This window comes from Lycium barbarum, chromosome 1 (assembly GCF_019175385.1).
Source record: "Lycium barbarum isolate Lr01 chromosome 1, ASM1917538v2, whole genome shotgun sequence".
NCBI lineage: Eukaryota > Viridiplantae > Streptophyta > Magnoliopsida > Solanales > Solanaceae > Lycium > Lycium barbarum.
Window position 1 is genome coordinate 151,221,745 of NC_083337.1, and position 27,878 is coordinate 151,249,622.

The 27,878-nt window shown below is 35.7% G+C and overlaps 1 protein-coding gene across 8 annotated transcripts in view; it reads right to left on the reverse strand.

The window, feature by feature from the left end:
- Positions 1-6,292: 6,292 nt before the first annotated feature.
- Positions 6,293-27,878, reverse strand: part of LOC132644236 (TMV resistance protein N-like) — a 31,304-nt gene continuing 9,718 nt past the window's right edge. Inside the window, exons 1-8 of one of the 8 annotated variants that reach the window (XM_060360840.1) lie at positions 26,084-26,405; positions 24,285-25,359; positions 23,432-23,807; positions 22,760-23,033; positions 20,634-21,720; positions 17,491-17,784; positions 15,774-17,397; positions 6,293-6,553 (exon numbers count right to left, since the gene is read on the reverse strand). In XM_060360840.1, coding sequence (XP_060216823.1) covers positions 15,793-17,397; positions 17,491-17,784; positions 20,634-21,720; positions 22,760-23,033; positions 23,432-23,807; positions 24,285-25,359; positions 26,084-26,091 — 4,719 coding nt within the window. In that variant the 5' untranslated portion in view covers positions 26,092-26,405 and the 3' untranslated portion in view covers positions 6,293-6,553; positions 15,774-15,792. The other 7 variants (XM_060360847.1, XM_060360834.1, XM_060360833.1 and 4 more) reach the window with 7 other exon arrangements.

A 27,878-nucleotide genomic window follows, 5' to 3' on the forward strand; every position in this document is an offset into this window, starting at 1 on the left:
ACCTCAAGATCTCCACCAAATCAAAAATTGAGATTCAAACTCTTTAATTAAAAGTTTGCAACAAATGTATGAAAAAGAAGGGGAAGAGAAAAAAGCAATGCCCAAAGCTTGCCAAACTCCTATTTATCAATAGATGAAGTTCTCTCTTATCATTTTGTGCTAGATGCAACATCTATGTTTCCTTCTTGCTAGAGGACATTGAAAGTGAAACTCATAATGCAATTTGAATTATCCCTTAGAATCACAAGCAATTCAGATTAGAGAGCAAAGTAGCTTGACACTATTGAATCTGAATATCAAAACAATTTAACGGCAACCTTTAGGAATAAGGATATCGACATGTACATACAACCCCTATAGTTTTTCAAACGGCTGAAACTGGAAGGTCTAGACTATTAAAAATCTGATTGATCATTAGCTCAATGTGTTCTGATTGATCATTAATCTTTTAGACATTACAAGAAAAACGAAACTTGAGACAAGAGAGATTTACAAGTATCCAATAAGGGTGTCTGAATTGCAAAACAAAAGGATTGTTGTGAAGGGACCAAACACCAAAAATAGAACTCTTTTCGGACTCTTCACTTTCTTGTATTCAAGTTGTTGTGGAAAATTGTTATTTCTCACAATGTTTATTACTTAGTGGTGTCTCGTTCTAGTCATAATTTGCAAAAATTGCATAATTCAACTATGCATATAAGCATATGCACACAGATCTATATATAATATAAAGCTAGGCATAGACAAGGTGATGTGGCACCTCTCTATGGCCACCATTCCTATTTATCTTTTATCTCCTTTTTTTGACATTTTTTTGCATCATTCTTCTCACTAACTATATTTAACAGCCTATGTAAAGACAATAATAATTATAGTTAATAATTTATCTATATAATAAAAGCCACTATATTAAAATCCAACAAAGAAGTAAATTCCTAATTTTTCCCATTTATGTGATAAGGTTTGAAATCCATCCGTTTCATCATTTTTTTAAAGCAGAAATCCCCTCAGTTGCTTCATTATTTTAAATAGTTTCCTCATTAATTCATAAGTAATTACAGATTAAACATCTTTTGTAACCTCCAGACCCAAACACAAACCTATATTAACTCTTATAAGTTACACCTTCCCCTCTTCACGTAACAGTTAGGATCCCATTCCCCATTTTTGTTAAAAGTTTCCAGCTTTCTAAAATTGTGGTTCAATGTTATCGGCTCTTTCTTTTGTTCTTTTCCTACTTTCTTTATTTTATGTATATTTGTATTTTTTGATATGTATTTGGGGAGCTTTTCCAATGTAAATTTTATATGTATTTGTGTTATATCCCGTAATTTTGCACATTCGGGCAAATTGAAATAATTGTGACTAGTAAGAGATAAGGCAATATTTTGATTCTATTTAATATATATGTTGTTCATGAAAAATATTGATGCGGAAATATTGAGGAAGGATAAGGGCAAAATTGAAAATTTGGAAAAAAAATTAGTTTCATGAATTACAAGAAGTAGCCAACTAATTGGGCTAGGAAAAAAAAGAGAAGGCCCAGTGTGTGTGTGGGTGGCCGGCCAACTTGCAAATGGCCCAAGCCCATGTGGAAAAATTAATCCAAGTAAATAAATAGAAAGAGGCCCTTCACTTAGTCATCATTTAGAAGCTTCAAGAAAAAAAATTGAGAGTGAAGAGCAAGAAGGCCTCACGGCCAAGGAAAAAATAAAAAAATAAAAAAGAATTTGAGGGCTTCCATCTTTGATTCAAAAATTGTAATTTTCTTGTATTCCTACTAAGCTCAATACCCTCTTCAACGTGGTGTAATTTTTGAGGTAAGAAAATACCTTTTGTGACAAGTGCAAAATTCTATTCAAGTGGAAAAAGGTAAGAATTCATCTTCTTTTATATGTTAAGGATGTTTGTGTATGTTGTAGTATGTGAAAATGGATGGAATTTATGAAAATATGGATGATAGGTTGTAGCCGAGTATGTGTGTGTGTGGCCGTGTATGTGTGATGTTGTGTAGAAAGAATGGGTTAATTTTATGTAGTGTGTTGGTTGTTGTAATGTATAGAAATGGATGGAAAATTCATGAAAATATGCATGTAGTTGTTGTGGCCGAATGATGGGTGGTTGGCAAGTTATGGTGAATTGATTCCGCTTGATATTTTAGTTGTTGTTGATATGGATTCTACGATGAAAATGAAGGTTCGACGGCTTGAAATGAAATTGTAATCGTTGTAGGGTTATTGAAGAAGTTAATGCGACACTAGCATGAATTCTTATAATTGTATGAATGGTATTGTAACATGCGAATTTTGATATAGTTTATGAATCTAGAATAAGAAAAGTGTGGTGTTGTTGTCCTTATTGAAGTCGGAAGATTTCGGGTTATGTTGTAAGTTGGTTAGGCCGTTTAAAGTATTGTGTGAGTTGCTTGAAGTATTCGCGAATATCGTTCGAATAGTCTTGGATTAATATTTGAATATGTGAGCAATCATATTGGTTTGATCATATGCGGTTGGATTGAATATAATTGTTGGTATTGTTATTGATAATGTGGCCGAGTTCCATTCTCGGGTTTGTTGTTGATAATTTAGCCGAGTTAAATTCTCGGGGATGGTGTATTTACAGGGAAAATGCTGCCGAAATTTCGGTAGAATATAAATAAATTCATTTGAAAGACTAAGACAAGTGTATGTCGACGAGTCTAATAATTATGTCAATTTTCTTGAATGTAGATTAGCAAGTTTGGACAAATAAGTGTAGCTAGTTAGTCGTGGGACAGGTATGTAAGGCTTACCCTTTCTTTCCTTGGCATGTCCTAGAGCCACATAAGGTATGATATGATATGCATGTTGGGGTAATTCTACTCTTGGATTCTGAGTTTGTCCCTAAAGAGTTCTGTATGTGTTAATGTCCGAAGTTCTGTTTGATACGTTTCCGAATGGCATTCGAAAGGCAATTGGTATGACTAATGTTTGGATTTTCAAATTATAGTACGTTGATTATCCCATTGAATCTTTGATATACTTGATATGCACTTATGATTCTAAAAGTTGTATTTGATTTGATCTATATGGCATCCGAAAGCTACTTGATATGATTACTGCTTCAATTTTTCAAAAATGGCTTCTGAAATGCTCGTAGAAGGTTCTGTACTTCAAACGTCCATAACTTTCCGATACTAAATCGGATTGACCCGAAATTTGTTTCTGAGCCTTCAGGAGTCGGTAAGTATGCTTGTCTATCGAGTCTTGATTTATGTGCATATGGTTTCGCATTATTCTGTTCGTGCAAGCCTCAGTTTGGATTTCACTGAGCCCGGGCCAGGATATGTTATCGTGCGCATTCCTCTGCATTGTTCACCGAGTCCCTCATGAGAGGGCCGGGTACGGTATATGTATATGATGATATGATTATGGCACCGAGTCCCATGATGGGCCGGGTACGGTATATGTGCACACGATTTCATTTACCGAGTCCCTTAATGGGCCGAGTACGATACGATTTCATTTACCGAGTCCCTTAATGGGCCGGGTACGATATGATTTCATTTACCGAGTCCCTTAATGGGCCGGGTACGATATGATTACATTTACCGAGTCCCTTAATGGGCTGGGTACGGTATGACTTCATTCACCGAGCCCCTCACTAGAGGGCCGGGTACGGTATGTATATGTATATGTATATGTATGCACGATGATATGAAAGCAGGATGACATGATTTGATCACCGAGTCCCTTAATGGGCCGGGTACGGTATGTATATGAGTTATGATGTTCGCACACATGATTTCATTCACCGAGTCCCATAACGGGTCGGGTACGGTATGTGGTAATGATATGCACGATTTATGTTCTAGAGGCAAGAACTTTGGTATTCTGGACATTGTATATGTTTCTGTACTCCTTATGTTGGTTATGATTCTTTTATTGTGATTCTTGTCTTACATGCTCAGTACATTTTCCGTACTGACCCCCTTTCTTCGGGGGCTGCGTTTCATGCCACGCAGGTACATACAGATGAGTAGAAGATTTGTCAGAAGATGTTTCAGCAGGATTGGCGAGCTCCATTTGCTTCTGGAGTGTTGCCGAGTCAGAGTATGTGTATGTTCCGATTTCTGGATTGATGTTAGAGACTTTGCAGACAGAGTCGTGGGTATTGGTTTTCAGTTTTGTAAGCGGCTCCATCAGCCGATATGTCATTTGTGTTATGTGATAAACTCTATATGATTACAGATTTGTCTGATTTGAAAAATCGATAAAAGAAAGATTTGAAAGCTTACTATGTATTTCACGTTTATTTGATTTCAGAGTCCGAAGAAATTATGTGTGTAATAAGAGTCTGTGGGTTCGCTCGGCTCCGGATATGGGGTCGGGTGTGACAATTTGAGACCTTTTCCAACTATAAATACTTAACATGAGAATTCTAGTTATCACTCTTTCCTGTTTCTCTTACCTATCTTAATTGAAAATGTTGTGCTTTAATTTTTGTTTGAGGCTTTCCAGTTTGAATTACTGAAAAGTGAAAATCAAAGGTGCTTACAGTGTTAGATTCTGGTGTTTCTTTCTTCCCTTTATGGTTTAAATTTTTTCATATTTTATTGATTTTAGGTTTTTATTTTTTGCAGATTGATTGGTGTGTAAATTTGTTGGATTTGGATTATTTTGGTTTGAATTTGAAGGTATTGGTAAATTATATATCAACACTCTATAAAAACATTGGGCCAACCGTTTGTGAATGATTATTCGCAAGATAGATGGAGTCGCTCTTCAAGTTTCGATCACCCATTTCTATGAAGGCAGAGCTTCACTTCTAGGTGTTGCAAAGGCTATAGCATGACCCTCCTTAGAAGCTCTCGAAATGTATGTAAAACTTGACGATGGATGCTAATGAATTTATGTATTTGTGCTAATAGCTTTCAATATATAATACAAAGAGGAGGATGGAGGAGATGAAGGTAGGAAATTCTACCACCACACATCCTTTAAGTTACCGCCAAATATCTTCCAATGACAATGAAAGAGACAAACAATGAAATTGGATTTCAATTCGGTATAACTTTGAATTGAGAAACGAAGAGCTTGATAGTTTGATGTGCTTTTTATCTTTATATTTTCATTGTTTTATTTTGATGAATTTTCATATCAATAAATATTTTTTTGGGGAGTTCATATGAAAACCAATATAACCTCTGATCAAATCAAAAGATTATTCAGTAAGACTTAAAAGGAATATAAGATTTACTCAATTCCATCATCTACTAATGTTATAACCTATTATACCATTGTACTATTATTTTATTCCGTATTATCTAAAGAAAATCATATTGATAAATACCATGAATTTTGTCTTTAGTTATTAAGTGATAATTATCTTTTGAGATTAGAAAAAAATGAAAAGATAAGGTATAAAAAATGTATATGAAGTTGAATTTCATTTTATATTAGCAGTGACTTAAATAGCTTTACATTTTAATTACTCAAATTGTCACATCGTATTTTATATTTTATATAAAATTGTAACTTGCTAAACTAATCATTTATAGATTTTTAAATTAAATATACTTTTCATAATAATAGCTTTTCCGTAATATAGTCCCCCTATTTTTATAGGGTTATATTTGCTATCCACCTATAAAAGCTTTTAGAATTTTATAGGGTTTTATTTTCCATTATTCCCTTATTCATTTTTGCTTGCTTAATACTTCGCATTTAATATCTAGACAATTTAAGATGTAATTCAATTAGCTTACAAATACAGATATCTTTACTTTGTCATGGAATCTGCGGATTCACCTGCTAAATATGAACATTATTGGATCTTTATTTGTATGATATTCTCTTTTTCTCAATATCCTTTATCACTTTGTTTGTCTATGAAAGTGGGAGAGTTAAGAGGTTAAATATAACTTCTCTCTTCTTTACAAGAATTAAGGTAGCTTTACTGTTTATAGTTTTCAATTGCTAGAAAGTTGTGCTTTTACATGTTCTATCGCAGGACCATGAATATACAAATTAGTATACTTTTTCGATTGATTGCTTATTTGATTACTGATCAGTTATGTCGCCAAGAAAAAAAAGTGGTGTTACTCACCATTTTGTGTAATAATAAGTCTTATCAAAAGATTTTTTTTTAATTAAAGTTGCTTCACTACATAGATTAATTAACAATATGAGTAATTTTTCTTTCCAATCGCGCAAAGCGCAGACATATTCACTAGTTCGATACTAACTTTATACTTAGTAAAGACATCCTCATTCTTGATTTTTTTTTAAAGAGACATCTTCATTGGAGTAAATGATAAAGAACAAAATTTGCATCTACTATTGAATTCTTTAACACATTGACCATGTGCCAAACATCGAATTATCAATTAATCAATCTATTCCAGAAATGAATAAATAAAAAGTTGCCGAGCAAGTCCATCGAAGAACGAATAAATCAGCTTTCAACTTTACCCATTAGCTGTATCTAAAGGGCCTCCCTCCACAACTTGACCTTTTGCAAATCAGCAGTGTCCTTTAGATTTGCCAGGTGCTATTTCTTTGGTTCCTCACATCTGAAGGGTCAACATGACAAAAAATTATTATAAGAAAATATAAGAACTGTATGCTGTTGCCATTGGGCTTGGCTTGACTCCCAACCGTGTTTAACTAAATGGGAATTAAATTAACCTTAGTTGAGTCTTTAATTGCCATGTTAGTGAAGCACTGGATTGGTTGAGTTTCTTTTAATTAAGAAGTTGTAGAACACCCCTTTGCCCCCCCCCCCCCCCCCCCCCCCCTCCCAAAAAAAAAAGAGCCCTAGATAAGACTCCAACCTCGGACCACTAGACTTTCCGCTACAGCTTTTCTCTTCCTCAAAGCCTCGGAACGCTCAAAGTCTAGAAATAGAAGGCTCAATGAGTCACACATACTCTAGTCACAGTTACCAATTCAAGATTACCCTTCCCTTTATCCCCCATTCCAATGGGTGAATGATTTCCTAGGTGTAAAGCGACCTATGAAGGGCCTTAGTAATCATTAATCATCAAATTATAATAATATTATATCAACATTCCCACAACAAGCAGTTTTCATGGTCAAGTTACCATTTTTATAGAACCTAGGTCTCAATTCACTTAGTTTATGGCTCTAAGGACTCAATTCATGATTAAGAGCAGTTAACCCAAGCCATTAGATGATAAATAAGTGATAACCACTAAAACCCAACAAGTTTAGAAGGTTTTTTTTTTAATTCTAGGGTTACTATTACAAATTTCACCATGGAAGACCCATAAAAGGGATGACAATCGTGAAGGCGAAATGGAATGACAGAAAGGGATAGATGAGACTTATCTCTCAAGAGTTTTCTTGCCCTAACTTGGAATTTCACCCTAGGTGCTTGTGGGAAACTATGTTGGTGTTTTATGAATAAAGAATGTGAGACTAAGTGTTTAAAACACGAGCTACTGTTTTCCGTCGACCGCTACAGCGGTCCCGCTATAGCGGTCCCGCTATAGCGGCCAAGTGACAGCTATACCGGACCCAAAGGAATCCGCTCACCGCTATGGATGGCCGCTGGCAACGGTCCACCCACCGCTACAGCGGTACCGCTGCAGTGGTACTCCCACTGCCACAGCGGTGCCATTTGGCCAGTGAGCTCGATTTTTTGTCCAGTTTTCCCCCCTTTCACTCAACATTTCATCCGAGGCCTCACAAACACAAACAAAACATGCACATAGACATAAAAACATCATACAAATCCACCTATGGCTTCGGAATTCCCAATGGAGTTCTAATTTCCTACGTCACCCCCTGACAGACTCAATCAAAATTAAACAACAATTATAAGCAAGTCAAGTTTCAGCTCTTAAGCTTACAAAATCGAGTTCTACTGGCTCATTCTAGCCTTGGAAAGACTCTATTTGGTGGGGTGATCCTATATTTTCCATAACGACCGGAAGGGTCGTTACATAAAGCTTCCAAAGGGACTAAGAAGCAAATGTTCTCTATGTCCACCTCAGAGGAGTGTGAATGTGTCCCAAAGAAGGGAGGAGCAGGGACCACATCCACTATATTGGGTCAGATTGAAGCAAATGAGAAAATCTTGGCTGATGTTGAGAGGTTGCAGGTTGAGAACACCTTGTTGAAGGCTGAAATCACCAGAATGATGGTGGAGAGACCTGGTCACAGTGATGATACAGCGAAAGACATTGCAGAGTTGTGAAAGGTTAATTCTAGTCTCACGAAGAAAGTTGCCGAGCTCCAGGAGCAACTCTTGGCTAATCACTAAGCTGCAGATGCTAGACTAGACATGGTGTTCAAAGCTTTCAACCCTGTCAACCCATCAAACCCTGCCAAACCCTAGTTTTTTTTCTCGCCCAAATTCCTAAACTTCTTTCTTTGATATTGGTGCTTTGACAATTAATTTAGTATGTGTGTGTTGAATTGATTACTGTGTTTTGTCCTTAAATTTCGTTTGATTGGCAATTCTCTGATTTCTGCATATGTTTTCCTCCATGTTGCTTTGCTATTTCTGTTAGTACTCATACTGAGTTGCCCAAGTGGCCTGAGTTAATGTCTCTGAACTTCTCAATGCTTGTGTTTGTCTTTTTTCAATGATGCCAAAAGGGGGAAAATGTGTAATGTGATGTATTGGTATACGCAAAAGGACTGAGAATATTATATGCTGCATATTGATGGGGTCAAATCTGCACGGGGGACCTGGTTCTTCGAGGAAACATCTCTGACGAGTTTTTCATCATCAAAAAGGGAGAAATTGATGAGTTATGAGTTTTGATGATCGACATATGCATCAGGGACCAGGTCACTTATCAGTTCCCCTGGGCACTGTATGAATGTGACAACTGTAAAGCTGTGGCACTGTTCCGACTTGCAGAGCCACAACGAGAAAAACGGTTCATTGCAACGTCTCTATCTATATCACATGCCACTCATATGCTCTCATTGGTCCCCTACATAAACAACATGTCAGCATTTGTTTGACCTAGCACTTAAAAACATATTATTCTCATTGTTGAAAAGAGTAGTCGCCACTGTTTTCTCAGAGCTTTCAAGATCAAGACTATAACTCCAAAGACCAGATCCCAACACTGAAGATGTCTTAAGTCCTAGGTTGTTTTAGTCTTTATCTTTTGATCTAAATATTGTAAATTTACACTTCTTTTAAGAAGGGCTTTTGTAGGTGTTTGGTTTATTAAGCTTTTTGTGTAGACGCCTAATTATGGTTAGTTATGGTGAGTTGAAGTTCAGCTAGAGGTAGTTGAATTAGTTTGGTTCTTGGCTAGAGTTAGGCAAGTGAGTGCTTGCAATAAAGTTATTGTAAGGGAAGAGATTAGTGGCCTAATTCCTTGGTTGCAAAAGGCTTGTAATATGAAAAACGTTGCTCAGTTAGTGAAGTTGGAAATCCTACCAGTGTAGGTCGAGGGTTTTTAATCCCTTGAGTAAGGAGTTTTCCACATAAGCATCTTGTCTTTTTTAATTTTTGTTTTTACTTAAGGGAACAGATAAGGTACCTGGTCCCTTATCTATTTTGGTGGACGTTTAGTTTCTATCAGGTAGACTTTAAGGTTAAATTTATTTTAAGGAAAAGAGTCAAATATACCCCTCTATTTTATTTTATTTTATTTTATTAGCCAACGTTATCCTCCATTAGTGAAAGTCAACAAATATACTTCTGTAGTCAACAAAGTTTACACCTGTACCCCTATTTGGATAGAAATCTCAAATCAAATTAAATTACCCGATTTTAAAAAAATTACCCAATTCCTTCCATGACCCAACCCGCCTGGACCCAGCCCCAATTTCATCTTCTTCTCCGAGAAGAATGCTAAAAAAATTTGAGGCTATCTCCTTCAATTCTCAATCAAATGAGCTCAAATTTGAGATGCAACTTCCTCAAAATTTAGTAAATAAATCCAACCAAGTAAATAAATCCAACCACCAATTTCTTTAAACAAACATCGGTGGTTGGGATTTGGATGGATAAATGAACATCTAAGCTGTGGCTCTCACTACAACCAGAGAGATTTTCTCACAAATTAGAAGCCTTAGCTCTCAAGTACTCGGTCTAATTATGCACAAGAGGGTTGGCTATGTAAAACAATCAATTTTATAAGCATAATAATCAAATTTGAAGTGTGATTGATGCATGAACCAGTCAACAGACTGGAGCACAGCTAAAGCGTTTGGGCTGCTCTATTAGTTATTATTATTGAAAAAACACACAAATACAATTTTTTAAAATGGTAATTGAAAAAATGACAACTACTTTCTAAAAATTATATAAATACTACTTATTCAAAGTTTTAACTTTTTAATTACAAAAGGACAACGTTTACATTCCTAAAATATCTATACAACTTAATTTTAGGAGTTACTACTTACTGCCATTAATGCATATCCACTTTTTACTTTCTTTTTCTTTCAAAATCATATCCCCCTCTCCCAAAATCTATGAAAAGGGCATGAGAGAGAATGTAATTTTCCAAATAAACAAAACAAAATCAACTTCAAATCCCATATTCTATCTACCATTTAAAAAAAATCTTTCATTTCCTCCTCTTTATTCTTCTTTTTTTATTTTCAATTGATGACTACTGCAATTTTTTTTTTGACTGAAAGAAATTATTGAATAAAATATATGGTGTATGGTAAATAGAAATATGGTATATGATATAAGAAAAGTACATGAAAATATATGGTGTATGGTAAATAGAAATATGGTATATGATATAAGAAAAGTACATGAAAATATACCTAAAAAAGTACAAGGTATATAACAAATCATATTATATATAGTATATAATAGTGCAATATCTCCCAGGTGTATGATAAAAATAGACATGCAGAAAGCATACGACTCCATAGAGTGGATTTTCCTGGAACAAGTACTACAAGGTTTAACCGTTCCTGCTAAATTTGTCTCCTGGATAATGACTTGTGTAAAGACAGTTTCATACTCTATACTAGTCAATGGATCCCCTACTATACCTTTTAATGCAAAGAGAGGAGTAAGACAAGGAGACCCACTCTCTCCTTATTTGTTTATTTTAGCAATGGAATGCCTTGCTAGAATACTTAAGCTACTGAAGAACAACCCAGAATTTCAGTATCACGCCAGGTGTAAGAAGCTGAATATCATTCAGCTCAGATTTGCAGATGATCTCTTACTATTCTGCAAAGGAGAAGTAAGATCAGCTGAGTTATTGTACCAGTCCTTTCAACAATTCTCTAATGCCTCTGGGTTAATAGCAAACCAAAGCAAAAGCTGTGTATACTTTGGTGGAGTACAAGAAAGAGTACAAGCTGAAATCTTGCAAGTGCTTGGTTTTACTGTGGGACAGCTGCCTTTTAGGTACCTTGGAGTACCCTTAAGCTCCAAGAGAATATCTATAGCACAGTGCCAGCCACTTCTGGAGAAAATGCTAGGCAGAGTGACTTCTTGGACCACTAAGTTCCTATCATATGCAGGAAGACTTCAATTACTCAAGAGTGTACTGATAGCAATACAAGCCTTTTGGTCCCAAATGTATCCAATCCCAAAGAAGATCATTCAAAAAATTGAAACACTGTGCAAAAGATTCCTTTGGACAGGAGAGGTAGAAGCAAAAAAAAAGGCACTGGTATCATGGGAAACTCTGTGTTGGCCCAAAACAGCAGGAGGAATGAATATTACTGATATATAAATGTGGAATAAGGTGGCAATTTTGAAGCAACTTTGGAATCTAAGCAAGAAAAATGATACCTTATGGATACATTGGGTTCATACTTACTATTTAAAAGGGCAAGATCCTTGGAATGCTACTGCCAAACAGGCATCCTGGATAATACAAAAAATCCTGCAGGCATCCAAATGCATCACAAATACACAGATGAATGTAGAGGGGATTCTCACGGCTGACAGTTTCTCCATTAGAGACATATACAAACAGATCAGAGGTGATTACCCCAAGGTAGAGTGGAGCAGAGTCGTATGCAATAACCAAAGCTGTCCAAAATGGGTCTTCATCACGTATTTAGCCATTAAAAAGAGATTGTACACCAGAGACAGGCTGGACAAATGGGGGATACACACTTGTTTACTATGCCCTTTATATGAGGTGGAAGATGAGAGACACTAACATCTATTCTTCCAGTGTTCCTACTCAACTCAGGTATGGCAAAAGTTGTTAGCATGACAAGGCTGTCCAAGAAGAGCAAGAGGATGGGATGAAGAAATTGAATGGGTAATCAGATATGCCAAGGGAAGAAGCAACAAAGCAGTCCTGTATAGAATGGCCCTGGCAGGAGCTATTTATCATATTTGGCTGGAAAGAAACATGAGGATTTTCCAGCAAAAACAAAGGAGCACGGAGGTGTTGATAAGGAAGGTTATACAAGATATACACTGTCGTGGAGCTATGTACCCAAGACTAAATACACTGATGCAGTCCCTGAATTCTTATCGTTAATGCAGCTAGTTTTTGATTGTGAGTAGTAACTAGATTACAATATGCACTTGGCCTGAAGGTGGGGAGTGTCCACTTCATAGGCTAAACCAGAAAATGTACATCTTTGTAATTGGTAATAGAAAATTTCAGTTACCAAAAAATAGTGCAATATCTATCTATATTATTTTAAAAGCATGAATATAAATGTTTTATATCCTTTAAATATTGAATGCCTTAATAAGTTCTAATCCTATTTCTTTTTTACAATATCAATGTACAAAAATGTAAAATACTTCATTGTTGTATAGTCCAAATCAAAATGTAAAAAGGTGTATTCTTATCTTTAAAAAATCTAACATAACAATTCCAATCCTAATAATATTCAACTTCTTGGACTTACTTCATTTTTTAACAGTATTTTTTTTCTTAATAATTTCAATTCTATTCATAATCAAACTTATATCTCTTAGTTCTTTTTTCTCGTGCGATAATTAAAAAATATTTTTATTTTTAATCTCTACCTATAGTACACAAATTATGTATAAAAAGAGCTACACATGTACGTACACTAAATATATTTACCTATTAAGCGTTTCTAAAACACAATGGTTTGGATTATATTAGGATCCTTGAAGGTGCATCTAAAGGTAAGAGGCATGATAGTTTGATAAGTTATCGAATGTGTATTATTTCTATTTTAATAGTTTGTAAGAGTTAAATATTTCTCACTATATATTATAAACTTGAAAAGTTAGTATTGTTATAAAATTGGGAATTTTAAATTGTCTAATAAAATCTTTTACCTCACTATTAAAATTAATGTCTAATAACATTTTTGTAATATAATGTAATTACAAGTAATATTATCTAACTTTTTTTTTTGTGTGTGATAAAGTGATAGGGAATAATGTGCAACGCACATTCGTAGAGACTAGTACTATATTAAAAGCATGAACCCCCTAACCTAAAAGGTAAATTACTAAAACTTCCCTTTTAACTGAATTAAATACCCTATTTACTTAAATAATATATTTATTTTAAAAAAAAAAACTCAACGAAGAAGAGGCACAAAAGCCATAAGCCTCTATGAAACGTTGCCACAAACATACTGGTTCTTTGAAAAGGTGCCACCAATTCGTTTTCTTCTCCATAAAAACTCCCTCTCTTTTGAACTTCTTGTGTAGTCTTCAGAATGGATCTTACCAGTTCTTCAATAAAAATTGCTATCTTCTTTCCTCTGTCATCTTTATTACATTATTTTAAACACTTCTAAATTATCAACAGATTTTCGGCGCCCTTGCTGTTACGCCCCTCTATTCTCCCACCTAAATGGTCTGTAATATATGTCCCCGGAAAAATCAACTTATAAGTTCACTTTTACGCAGCAAAAAAAAAATTGACGTTGAAAAGAAATTTTTCTGCCACATTGTGCTAATCTTGAGATGATTTCGAACTAATTGAGTTTTATTTACTCCAGCCTACGATTTCTCTTTTTTCACACATATTTGTGTTGAACATATGTTATAATTAAAGATGTGGGAATTTCACTACAAATAACGGGAAAATAAAGAGAATGAAACAACAAAAAAAAATGCTTCCTATACGATGAACTTCTTCTGCCTCAATGACCATTAACAAAGTATTTCGGAAAACAACCAACATTGACGTAACTTTTTTATAACCATATTCCTTTCAATATATATGAAGTACTAATTCGTTATGCTTGTGTCTTTAGGATTTATTTTCACTCTTTCACAATGGCATATAAAGTATCTTTTTTTTAAAAAACAAATAGTCAAGCATTTATATAGAGGATCTTTTTAATTTTGTAGAATAAGTTTTTCTATCATATGCCTTTTTAAAAATATATAGAGGATCTTAACAAGTAATCCTTTTAAGCATAAAATAAATTATGTACGTCCCTTTGATATTTGTTAAAAATTATTCAATCATATGACGAAGAAAATTTAATAATTTTGAAAATATGTTTAAGCTGCAATTACATTAAATTAATTATGTAGTAAACATATGTGACACAAATTAAGGCAGGGTAGCCCGGTGCACTAAAGCTCCCGCTATGCGCTGGGTCCGGGGAAGGGTCGGACCACAAGGGTCTTTTGTACGCAGCCTTACCTTACATTTCTGCAAGAGGCTATTTTCACGGCTCGAACCCGTGACCTCCTGGTCACATGGCAGTAACTTTACCAGTTACGCTAAGGCTCCCACACAAATTATACTTATTTAATAAAAGTTACGTACTATTTTTATATTTTGAGCCCGGGCCTACTGCAACTAGTGTGTGTGTGTATATATATATATATTGTATGTATGTATTTTTACATATATATGTATACGTATATTTAAGTTTCACTTTTCTTTTATTATTTATTGTCAATATATTGTATGTATTATATTGTATGTATGTGTGTGTGTGTGTGTGTGTGTATATATACGTATATTTTTACATATATATATGTATACGTATATTTAAGTTTCACTTTTCTTCTATTATTTATTGTCAATATATACATGAGTTTTGATTGTCATTAATGGAATATTTTATATTATAATCTAAAATTAATTTATAATAAAGAAAATCTTTTAGGAATTTGTTATAGAATATACTTCTATTTTTATAATTATTTGTATTACCTACAATGAAATATATTTATAAAGTTATTATTACCTGTTTTTTGTACTTGTATAAATAGATATCAGAGTTTTGATTATTATTAATAAAAAAAAATATTATTCTTCTCATTTATTTCATTATAGAACGACATTAAGTTATATAGTCAACAAGTATTTCTCAATATTCTTTTTCTGTCTCAAAAATAATATTTATATTTTATAGGAAATTTGTTACATAGATTAAAGAGATAAAAAAATCATAACTTTAAATAAGTAAAAGAAAAAAAAGACAAGTTGATAATATAAGGGTAAAATAGGAATTTTAAAAAGTCAATTAGAATAAAGGCGGATAATGACTATTGTTTAAAGTTGAGTGGGGAGTTTGATTTAATGCAAAATTGGGGGGTGAAAATGATTTCCACCCTCTCAAGAATAATATATGATTTGCATTTTTACTATTACATTGGTATAATTTCATTTAATTTTAACTATAATTTATCAGATTGACTTAAAAAATTTAAACCTATTAATTGTCGTGTACTTTTAATTTTAATTTGCCTTATTAATTCAATAATTCTAAGTAAATCATTAATTTTTTGCCTAATTTTTTCCAACTTTATTAACCTAACACTAAAATCACATTGAAATAAAACTGTTAACTAACCTTAATCAAATTATTAATCTTCAGTAATAAATAAGAAGTATTTCGAGTTACCTTAACCTCAATTTAGTATCTATTCAGCTGTCATGGCCTCAAACAAACTACTCTTGCAGTTTGCTCTCAAAAAATTCCTTTCATCCTCATAGATCAAATGAACTCCCCACTGTCTCACAATGCGCCCATGGATAGATGCCTCAAATAAGTCATACTGGTTAATGTTCCCAAAATCTGTGCCGGACACCTGCAGTGAAGCATACAATGGTATGTAGGCAAAACAAACACACCAGCCATACGTTCTAGATGCCGTGCCCACTTTACATTCTTTCTCTATCGCTTTTAGGTCTTTCAAATGATCATTGCATATCAATTTGGCTTTGATGAAAGCATAGTCATACTTCTCAGATAGCCCTGAATCAGGATTGCAGACACCTGCTCCCATGAGAGTCACACAGCATATAGCAAAACCCTTGAACTTATCACTGTGCCAATTAACGGGCAGTTTGAACAAGAACCTTTCTTCCACACTCTGATGCTTGAACCAAGTGGGAATTGCACGTTCAGGAAAGACAATGGAACAAGTCACCTTGTGATCAGAGTTCAGAGAGGGGCGGATCACATCATCCATATTGTTTGAGAGAAACAAACTGAAGATCTCATCCAAAACTGAGCTACCATTGCTCTCCTCTCTATAAGATTGTTGATCAAAACTATAATTGGTGAATGACACCAAATTCAACCGAGGGTACATTGGCAGCTTTGCAATACTTTGTTTGGCCAAAAAATCTTCTGCATATAATTCCTCTATACTCAGCGGAAGTTTGGGAAGCTTCTTAAGTTCATGACAGTGTGTTATGTTGAGATATCGAAGGTGAGAAAGTCGGCTGAATATGTCAGGTAAAGAAATAAACTTATTTCTGCTCAGATTCAGCTCCAATAAAGAAGGAAAGTTAAGAAGAGAAGGAGCTTGGTTATCACATAAATGGCATCCACTGAGATCTAAGCTTTTCAATTCCCTCAAACCATGAAACACCCAGGGTAATATCAAACTGTGAGCAGATTGACGCTTTACCTTCCGCCCTCTTCTTAATGATAGGACTTTAAGTTTGCTTAAGTTTCCAATAGAATCTGGTAGTTGCCAAACGGCAGTGTTACCAGCATAGAGCTCCTCCAACTGGTTTAGATCACCTAGATTTTCAGGAAAGTTTGCAAGTCTTGAGCAGCCTTTCAGAGTCAAAAATTTCAGTTTTCTCATCTCAGAGACACTGGCTGGGAGTCTTACAAGGTTTTGACATGAACGCAAATCAAGCAAGCTGATACCACTGAGCTGTCCTATTGATGAGGGCAATTCCCAAATTGCAGTACGTGCCAGAAGGAGCTCTGATAGCAATTCCATATTCCCCCGAATTTCGGGAAATTTTTCTAATTTCTCACAACCCGAGAGGTTGAAGCTTTCAAGAGATTCCATTTGAATACTGCTTGGTAAAGACTTGATATTTTTGCAGTTCTCCATATTAAAAAAGGTAAGCTTTTTGAGATTTCCAATGGATGGATGAATTTCTACCAAGCTTACACAACTTTTCAGGATAATCCTCTGCAGATTTGGAGTCTCCGAAAAATTGGGTGTTCGGAGTAAATTTCCTGAAAAACTTAAATTGAGGATTGTCAACTTGTCAAATGCCTGTTCATAAAAAGAGACGAATAGAGATGTCAGCTTTAACATTCATTTTCTTTTCTTTAAATATGATTCTTTACTAAAGGAGATCAATAATACCTTTGGCTCCTTGAAAATTTCAACGAGAGAACTAAAAGTCATATTGAGCCCAACAAGGTTTCCTGGTTCAAAATCTGCTGGTAAAGATTCAAAACTGTAGTATGACCAATCCAGCCATTTCAAGTTACTGGGGACACAATCAATACGGTCACATATCGGGTCATGATGCCGGACCTCCTCCCCTTTGACAATGAGTAACCTAAGACAAGGCATGTTTCTGAATGCTTTGCTCCATTTGCATATATGTCGGTCTGAGCCAATCGGTACCATTATGCCTTTAATTGACTCTGTCCTCTGGAAAGAAAATGAAGTACTCTGTTAAACAGAACACACTTCCAAGCATAGAACCTATTCTCCTTAATGTACAAATCTTAATCTATATCATTTTTTGTTGGAGTTAACAGGGTGTAATGAGGTTAGAAAAAAATAATACTGGTAAAAGATTTATATCTGGCTTTACATTATAACTAAATGAGTTCAATCAAATCATTTCACGGAACGATTGAGAATTTTATATATCCTTATTTCCACTTCCTTTCCATTATATCTTAATTAGAATTTCACAATCCGATCAATTTAAGGTTCTATCACATATGTTTACGTTACAAGTTGCTTCTCTTGAGACACTAAAATGTAGTAGCTTGATCACCAGCAGGCGAAACAGACAAATTGATCCATGGAAGTTTTCAAGAGTAATAACACAATTTCTTTGAAAATAGTGCATCATCAACGAATTTTCCCTACGCTGCTTTAAATTTATGGAAAAAAAGAAGCTAAGATTTAAACTTCTATAATTTTCCACACTGCTTTGATATGCTTTTCCTAGAGCCGAGGGTCTATCGGGAACAGCCTCTCTACCTCCTGAGGTAGAGGTAAGGCCTGCATACACACTAGCCTCCCCAGACCCTACTAGTGCGATTACACTGGGTATGTTGTTATATCTTTTGAAAGAAAGCTCTTTATAATTCTAGATTTTTTTCCTGAAGATGGTTATAAATGTCAATAGGCAAGCACTAAGACTGTGCTTGTGAGTTACAAGATCTCAGATCCCCCAATACATAAACAAAAAAGAAGGGATCATTTACCTCTTAAATGTTGCATCATAGTGCCAAAAACCACAAACATCTGTACTTTAGAAACTGTACTTTATAATTCTAGAAATTCATAGTGCCAAAAACCACAAACATCTGTACTTTAGAAACTGTACTTTATAATTCTAGAAATTCATATATCACGTTCTTAAGTAGTAGACAAGTGAGGGTTGCTCAGTTGGTAAAGCACCTCCACCCATGACCGGTAGTTCTAGGGTTCGGGTCACGCTGGAGGGCAAGTGTGGAAACACTATAGATCCTCCAAAATTTTTTGTGTGTGTGGGGAGGGCGGGGGGGGGGGGGGGGGGTGTTCAAAAAGATGTTCCTAAACAGTAGTTCGTCATAAATTTCTTTTGTCAGAGGGAGAAATTTCTGAGAAACTCTTTTACAAAAAAAATGTTATTCTAAACCAATACCAAACTGTCATCAGTCAAAGTACCTTTTTTATGGGGGGGGGGGGGGGCAGTGAGTAACAGTGCTAGAAAAAAGCTATAGAAAATTATTTAGAAGGTAATAAAATCATTACAAGAGGAAGAGGAAGAGGAGAAGGAGAAGAAGAGCATGGCATGTTGTTCTTCAGCCCTCATACGAGTACTTTAGAGGGAAGGGACAAGGAGAGCTTTTGAAGAGAAGGAACATGAGCTTAATGTTCCCTAATTTATATCGTGTGTCCAACCAAAGAGAACGGACAGTCCGACAAATTTGTAGGTCTCATGAGGGGGTTTTTCATTGGGACTTCAGAAGGAACCTTCAAGACTGGGAGATGGAAGAGTTTCATAATTTGATTAAGTTTTTGTATGGGCTAGTCGCACCAGCAAGAGAGTGGAGATGGGATTTTCAGGGTGAGCTCTTTTAATAAGAAGCTACTTGTGAGAGAGGAATGTACTTTCACCCATGATGCGATTTCGATTCCTAGAGCACTGAGGAAAGTGTACGGATTTTCGGACAACATCAATACCAAAAAATTTATTTGCAAATAATTGGTCCCTGAAATTTTCCATTGGACGTAGAAGTCCATCACAAGGGAAAATAAGTGTTGATTGTTTTAATTAATCAGTATGCTTTTAGCAGACTTTATTTTTTTCCTTTTCCTAGCGTAAGTATAGAAATAGAATATTTCCTTTTATTCTAATTAATTGTCTTTCCTTAATCAGTTAGGTTTACAGCAGCAACAACAACAACAATATACGCAGAATAATACCACAAGTGGGGTCTGGGGAGGGTAGAGTGTATGCAGACCTTACCCCTACCTTGAGAGGTAGAGAGACTGTTTCCGATAGCCCTTGTCTCAAAGAAGCAACAAATAATAACATAAATCAAAGGACAAAGAAAGCAACAGATAATCAGTTAGGATTCACTTGTATAAATACCCCTTCTCATGGGATATAAGCCTTTTGTTCTTTTACCAAATTCTGCAGTCCAACAATAAATGAATCATGAGCATAAAAATCCAACAACCCAAAATCATACTCCCTTTGTCCTAATTTCTGTGGTACCCTTTCCTTTTTAGTCTGTCCCAAAAGGAATGTCACCTTTCTATATAATTAGAAACAACTTAACTTTAAAATCTCCTTCTTACCCTTAATGAAATGATTTAAAGCCACACAAATGTCTAAGGTTTGTTTTAGACCACAAATTTCAAAAGTTTTCTTTTCTTTCTTAGAATTTGTACCAAGTCAAACAGTGCCACGTAAATTGGGACCGAGGGAGTAATTAGAACTAGAACTCTAGTAAATGGATGTTGAGCAAGCTACTCAAGTTAAAATTTTCAGAAGGCATATCAGAATATGCAACTAACCTGTCCTAATTGGTGGCTACTTGAGACATCCTAGTGTGCAAAGTAATGTGGAAGTACAATTCTAGGCTACAAAGGTATGCTTGTTGCCAAGATATTGCAATTGGATTAATTAAGAAATAATCACATGACTTGCAGTTTAGATGGAGAAAAATGTACTAGTGCTAAAGTAAGCTGTAAGACTCAGGTGTCTACATACAGTGAAGGCCAAAAAATGCAAAGAGAAAATGGAAATCTCCAGCAGAGGACATGCTTACCTGATTTACGGAAAAAACAGTTTTTATATCTTGTTCATGCCATAGTCTACTGTGATCCCATGGCTTGTCCTGGTCAACATTACGTGCCACTTGCTGACCCATTTGTTCTATCAAATCATGCATCTCAACCATTCCTTCTGAAATATATACGAGCGATTTTTGGATGAGGGCATCTATTCCAATCTCTGATCGGAATCCAAAACTGTTTAATATTGTTGTCACATCATCTCTCTTTCTTCCTCTAAAGAAGCATGCAATATCAAGGAATATATTCTTCTCTTCATGGTTCAATCCATCTAGACTTAAACTAAGCTGCTCAACAATTTTCTCATATCCAGTATCTCTGAGTCTATCTAATGCACTTCTCCACTCAATTATGCCTTTTTTGTTGAGAAAAGAACCCAAAACCTTAAGAGCTAAGGGTAAGCCTTTAGCGTAATCTACTACAAGCTTAGAGAGCTTAAAAAACTCTATATCCGGAGTCCTTTTCTGAAAGGCGTGCCAACTAAAAAGTTCAAGAGCTTCATGTTTAGCCAATTCAGGGACAGAATATAACTTGTCGTGGCAACGAAGTAAATCTGCATTTCTGGTTGTTGTAATGACTCTACTACCATTACCAAACCAGTCATGCATTCCAACTAAATATTCCAATTGGTGGCCATCATCTACATCATCAAAAACAATTAGAACTTTCCAGTGGCAAAGCCTTCTTTTTATCATGTCGGCTCCTTCATAAAAACTCGCTATATTCATTGATTTTTCGTTTAAGAGTCTTGAAAGAAGTGTCTTCTGCAAGTACATCATCCCATGTTTCTTTGATTCTTCTCTAACATTAGCAAGAAAACAAGACCCTTGAAATTGATGAGAAATCTGGTCAAAAAGTTTTCTTGCAACAGTTGTCTTCCCGACGCCACCGATCCCCCATATTCCAACAAAACAGACGTCATCTGATCGAAACTTCAATAATGATTCTACTTCACCTGTACGAGATTCGATTCCCACTAGATATTTTTCAGTTGCTGAAACGCTATGGTGCATATTTCGGAAGTTATCATTTATAATCATGTCAATAGATTCTGCTTCATTCCTGCATTTGGTAAAAATATAATGATAAGAAATGGATCATTTGAAACACAAGAAATGTTGAAGTAGCTAAAAGCAGCCCATATTCCATTACTTCTCCAGAACTTGTCCAATATGTGCAAGGGAAGAGGATCTACAAATTCACAAGAAATCTTGTTAAAAGTTCCTCTTTCAATAGTTGCCTTCTCTATGCAATCCATTTCCGTTATCACATCCACATAAACACTTCCATTTAAATTTGCAGCAAAAATCACAATTCGCCCAAACAAGATGCAATTGCAACTAGTTTTTTTAAGTGTCAGATATTATGGTACCCAATCATGGTCACACGTTCTCATGTTCTTTATAAGTAAACAGGATCGAATTCAGACCCATGAATTCAAACGAAATCCTTTTTTAATGTAATCAAAATATTGTTCGGCGGGCTATTGATTTCTAAAAGAAAGAAGAAACCATAAAACAATTCGACATCAGTAGATCACTACTAATCAAGTGGGCCGGGCCGTCCCGTACTGCCCAGGTCCCATGTTAACGAGTTCATCTGAAGTGTAATTTATCCCAAAAGCTTTATGTGAACATCCAACTGAATGGTAGTATTTTCAGAAGGTAATTTGACCTTTTAATGTACAGAAGAGAACTTTTTTTTTTTTAAGTAAAAGAAGAAGAGTGATCTTAAAATACTCTCAATTAGAGTAGAGTTTTTTGGTTACTTGTCAGAACATATATAATAACCTAAACCCCGTGTTTTCATGCTGTTCTTCTTTAATAAAGTAATAAATTTATATAAAAAATTGGGCAAAGGGGCCCGTATGTGAGAAGTATACCAACAACAACAACATACCCAGTATAATCCCACAAGTGGGGTCAAATGCGAGAAGTATACCATAAGGTAGAAAACCTACAAATGTTTTCATGCTATTCTTGAAAGCTTGTTTATTTCAAAGGCTGTGGAAACCATTGGAACTTGGCATAGCATTTCCCAGAATATGATGAAAAGGTGTCGCAATAATTAAGTGAACACTCAAGGTTCTTTTACTACTCACCCGTTAGCAGTTTTACGAACATCCAGTCCTGCTATACCAGCAGCTCTACGTAGAGCATCCTTCCACCTCTGCACCTTCTCCAAATTATCCTTGAGATTTGTCTTGTCTTTTTTTCTGAGTGCACGATCTGTCTTGTTGGCTAATACCTTCTGCAGACCACACTTGAAATCTGCCTCGTGTTTGGTTACCAACTTCTCAAAACTAGCCTTGAAATCTTCCTCGCGTTTTTCCAACGCTTTAAAAAAGCTGCTGCTCTCACCTTCACACATAAAAACTGTTTATTTCAGTTATGAATATACTAGTAGTTATAGAAGATAAAATATTAAAACAATGATTTAGCTTGAAAGAGATTTTTTTTTTTGATCAACTAAAGTATTTCATTAATAAAAACAAGGGCGAGGTGGCTGCATACAACAAACACCTATGTTGCTCGGACTCTCCAAAAATGCTTCTGCACTCGTGTCGGATCCTCCAAAGATGCACTACTTCTGGAGGATCCGACACGCACCTAGCGGCAGTTTTAAAGAGTCTGAGCAACATAGAGAGACACCCAAGGAGAAACCTACAAAATAGCTTGAAAGAGATTTTAAGTTTGATATGATAAATAAGTCAGAATAATAAATAATAATATTAGTGGATGTGTTACTTTCAATGAATACATCTGATGACTACCTTTTATGTGTATATCTGATGGCTCGACATTATAGAAGACAGGATATGCTTTCTGTTCCTTCTTGTCAACACAGTCCATGATCATTGTGAGCTCCTCCAAGCACCAGGTGGATGAAGCATAGTCCTCGGAGAAGATAATAATGGCAGTTCTAGATTCCTCAATGGCTTTCAAGAGTTCTGTTGAAATGAACTTACCTCTTTCAAGTTTCACATCATCTTTGAATACGTTGATTCCTATGTCTTCCAGACGTTTATAAAGATGGGCAACAAAGTTATTGCGAGTGTCATCCCCTCTAAAGCTCAAAAAGGCATCATATTTCCATTTTTTAATCGTTTCATTCTGGGGAGCCATGGGAAATGTAAGAGTTCTGGTAATCTGCAAATATATGAGCAGGACGAGGTAAACACTGGAGTTAGAGCCCAGGCTTGAAAATAATTAATAATATAAAGAAGACAAATGAATCTCCAGGAAGGTTGACTTAAAACAATGATTCATACATTAACACAATAAATAAAGAGGCTTGCATGTCTATTTTGCCCTCTCTGCGAAATGAAGTAGATGACAACATGTTTAATTAGTTCCAATCCCAAACTAATTGCGGTCTCTATATTCTTTTTTTCTGAAATGGTGAGGTGGATCTCTACATTTTTCTACTCAGGTACAAATTTCTGAACAAGCTAAAAAGACTTCCAGCAGATACTGGACATAATGTAGGAGTATCAACACGACTATACCTTAGCCTAACTAGTTCGTGTATTCAAATTGACATCTACTTTTTTTTTAAAGGCAAAATAATGGACAAGAGAATATAGAATATCACCAGAATTCTCAACCATTAGACGAAATACGCACCTGATTAGCAGAAAGAACAGTTTTCACATCTTTTTCATGCCATAGTCTACTGCAATTCCATGGCTTTCCCTGCTCAGCATCACGTGCCACTTGCTGACCCATTTGTGCTATCAAATCATGCATCTCAATCTTTCCTTCTGAGATATATAAAAATGATCTTTTAAGGACATCTATTCCATTTACTGACTTGAAGCCAAGTCTATCCAGTACTGTAATCACATCTTCTTTTCTTTTTCCTCTAAGGAAGCATGCAATATGAAGAAACATATTCTTGTATTCATCACCCAATGCATCCAGACTTAAGCTGAGTAGCCTAACAAGTTTGCCATCTCTGAAATCTTTGAGTCTATCTAATGCACTTCTCTGTTCTTCCATCCCTTGATTGTATAGAAAATTACCCAAGACCTCCAGAGATAAGGGTAAGCCTTCAGCATAATCTACTACACAACACGAGAATTCTTCAAAGTCTTTAACCGGAGTTCCTTGATGAAAGGCGTACCAACTAAAAAGTTCTAATGCCTCATGGTTAGTCAGTTCTGGGACACGATATAACACATCATGCTTGCTAAGTAAGTCAAAGTTTATAGCTGTTGTAATGATCCTACTGCCATCACCAAACCAATCACGTTTTCCAGCTAAATATTCCAACAGGTGGCAGTCATCCATATCATCAATAACAACTAGAACCTTCTTGAAGCTAAGCATTTCGCTTATCATTTTGCCTCCTCTGGCAAAATTTGCCACTTTCACAGAGTATTTCAAGATCTTAGAAAGAAGCTTCTGTTGCAAATGTTGTAGGCCGCCTTCCGGCCCATGTTTTTCCAAGGCTCTCCTAACATTTGCAAGAAAACAAGACCCTTCAAATTGACAAGAGATCTCATTAAAAAGTGCTCTGGCAATGGTTGTCTTCCCTACACCAGCCATCCCCCATAACCCTATGTAATGAACACCGCCAGATTCAATATTCAACAATGATTTTACTTCCTCTACACGAGATCTGATTCCCACGTGATATTTTGCAATAATTGGGACCTGAAAAATCTTGTCAACAATTTCCTGAATAAATTCTTCATTCCTGTGACAAATAAAAAATATCAGAACAATAAAATGTTTGGAACATAATCAATGATGAGGAAGCGAAAAATAAAACCCGAGTTGCAGCAAATGAAACATTGGAACTTCTCTAACAGTTGCAGGAAAAGAACATCTCAAATTGACAACATCTCATGTAAAATACTTTTACTTTTTTGATGATGGTAACATACTTTTTCATTATCAAAGATCTTGTCAAATATTTTTTGTTGTAATAGTTGTCTTCTCTATGGCACCCATTCCTCACATCCTCACCAAATAAACACCAGTGTATCCCATTAAAAGGACCTTAATTGACCCACATACGATATAACTGCAAAGTATTGGGTGTTTGGCTGCAGCGGTAAAATCATACAAGCCAAGCTTGTACAATCCTTAAGAGCTTGAGCGAGCATATTTGAGTCAATTCTTTCAAAGCTCAAGCATGAACTCAGTTGTAAGCTTATTTGCAGATCAGTGAGAGGTTTGTTTCTCATTTTTGCTCTAGATTTACCAATTTGGGCTAGAACGTTCAATGATTTGAGTCAACCAAAGACGAAAACACAAGCTCAATGATCTAAGACAAATCAATTCCATATTTCCTGGAAATATCAGCATGGATCCGAATGTCCAGCTTCTAACAGGTCAAAGGGAACCTCCCAGTGACCTCGGGGCTCGGGAGATACAGGATATTAGTTGGAAAACTGAATTATCTCACCGCAACATACCCTAACATCGCCTTTTCAATGAGTATCAGCAGTCAATTTCTAGATTCTCCATGTGAAGCTCATTAGGATGCAATAGTCCGCATTCTTCAGTATATCAAATTTGCTCCATGAAAAGGGCTACTTTATGAGGATCAAGGACATGAGAAAATTGTTGGGTATATAGATGCCAACCGGCAAGGTCTGCCTCTACACATGCCAGTGTAGGGACGAAGGCCAAACCAGGGGGTTAAAGTTCCCCAAGTGATGGCACCTATGCTATTCTTAGGATGATTCTCGATTTGTACGGGATTATGATTAGACTACGCCAAGCAAGTGGGAAGAGTAATTACCAGCTATGATTTTTTTAATCAGGTAAACAATTTCATTAATCACAAGGCCAAAATCGGCCGTACAAGGAGCATATTAAAAAGTAAAGAACCTACAAAAAGATATGGTTCTTTACAAAGGACAATCCTCTACACATCCCCGAACTTGTTACGCCCCGAACCATGGTCTGGACGTAACACGGCACTCGATGCCTGACTGCATGTGACCGAGCGAACCACATGGCTTGCTGAACTATCATGAGGCATACATGAGCGGAAATATAACGTGAATGCATAATGAGCCTTTATAAAACATGGTAAGTCATAATACTTAATAAAATAGTTGTTTAAACATGAGTGAGCCAAAATGGCTATACGACTCCAAATGTCTGACATGACATAACTGACTTGTCTAGTCTATGAAACCTCTATCATGATCTGACTGGAAAACATACTTACTGGGACAAGGCCCCCAGCATACCTTTAACGAAAGTTTTGACCACGATCCTAGACTTAGAAAATCAGATAAAGAATGTGGGAATTGAAATTTTTCCGTTCAGTTGTGATATGGTGGTTTACGTCCATGAACAGTGGTCGTATTTCAGTTTACGGGCCGTAAACCAAGTCGTGAACTGAAAACAAGAATTTCTGAACATTCTGGAATTTGACATTTTTAGGTCATAGGGTTAAATACGGACCGTATTTCACTTTACGGCCCGTATTTCAAACCGTATTTGGAATTTGGGAAAACTTCCTTGATGAAAGTTGTAGAGCATTAAAATACCTTTCCAACGGTATCTTACGGGGGTCAAACGGACATCTGTGCAAAGAGTTATGGCCATTTTACTGAAGAGAGGCAGTGCAGTCCGTAATTCAAAATACGGACCGTAAATCAATTTACGGCCCGTAAACTGAATTTACGACCAGCACTGTTCAGGTCGTAATTTGCACTTTCACAGAACACTATATATCCGTCCATATCAGTTCAACCCATTATTTTTCACTCCCTCAAACCCTAGAATGACCTCCTACTCTTCTTCAACATCAAGAACACCAAGTAAGTCCATTCTAATTATTCCAACTCAATTCTAACATATATCCTTGTAATCTAAACAAGAAATCATCATTCCTAATCTAGGGTTTTCAAGAAAACCCATCTCAAGATTCAAGAATCAAGATTTAGGAAATCTTCTTCAAAATCCAAGTCTTTAATTCAAGTTTTGGAACAACTAAGGTATGTAGAACTTCCATCCACATGAGGGAATCTCTATGTTCTTCCCCATGCTTCGTTTCCTTGATATCCATGAAGTTCAAATCTTAGGGCATTAAACCCAACATATTGGTAGCTCGTATTTAAGTATTTATGTACATGAATTTTGTATCTATATTGTTGTTGTATTCCTAATCTTCCATTACGGTTATTAGGAACCCTAGCTTAATCCATGAATCATGAATTCTTCCTCATGCGTTCTCATCATTCATATGAAACT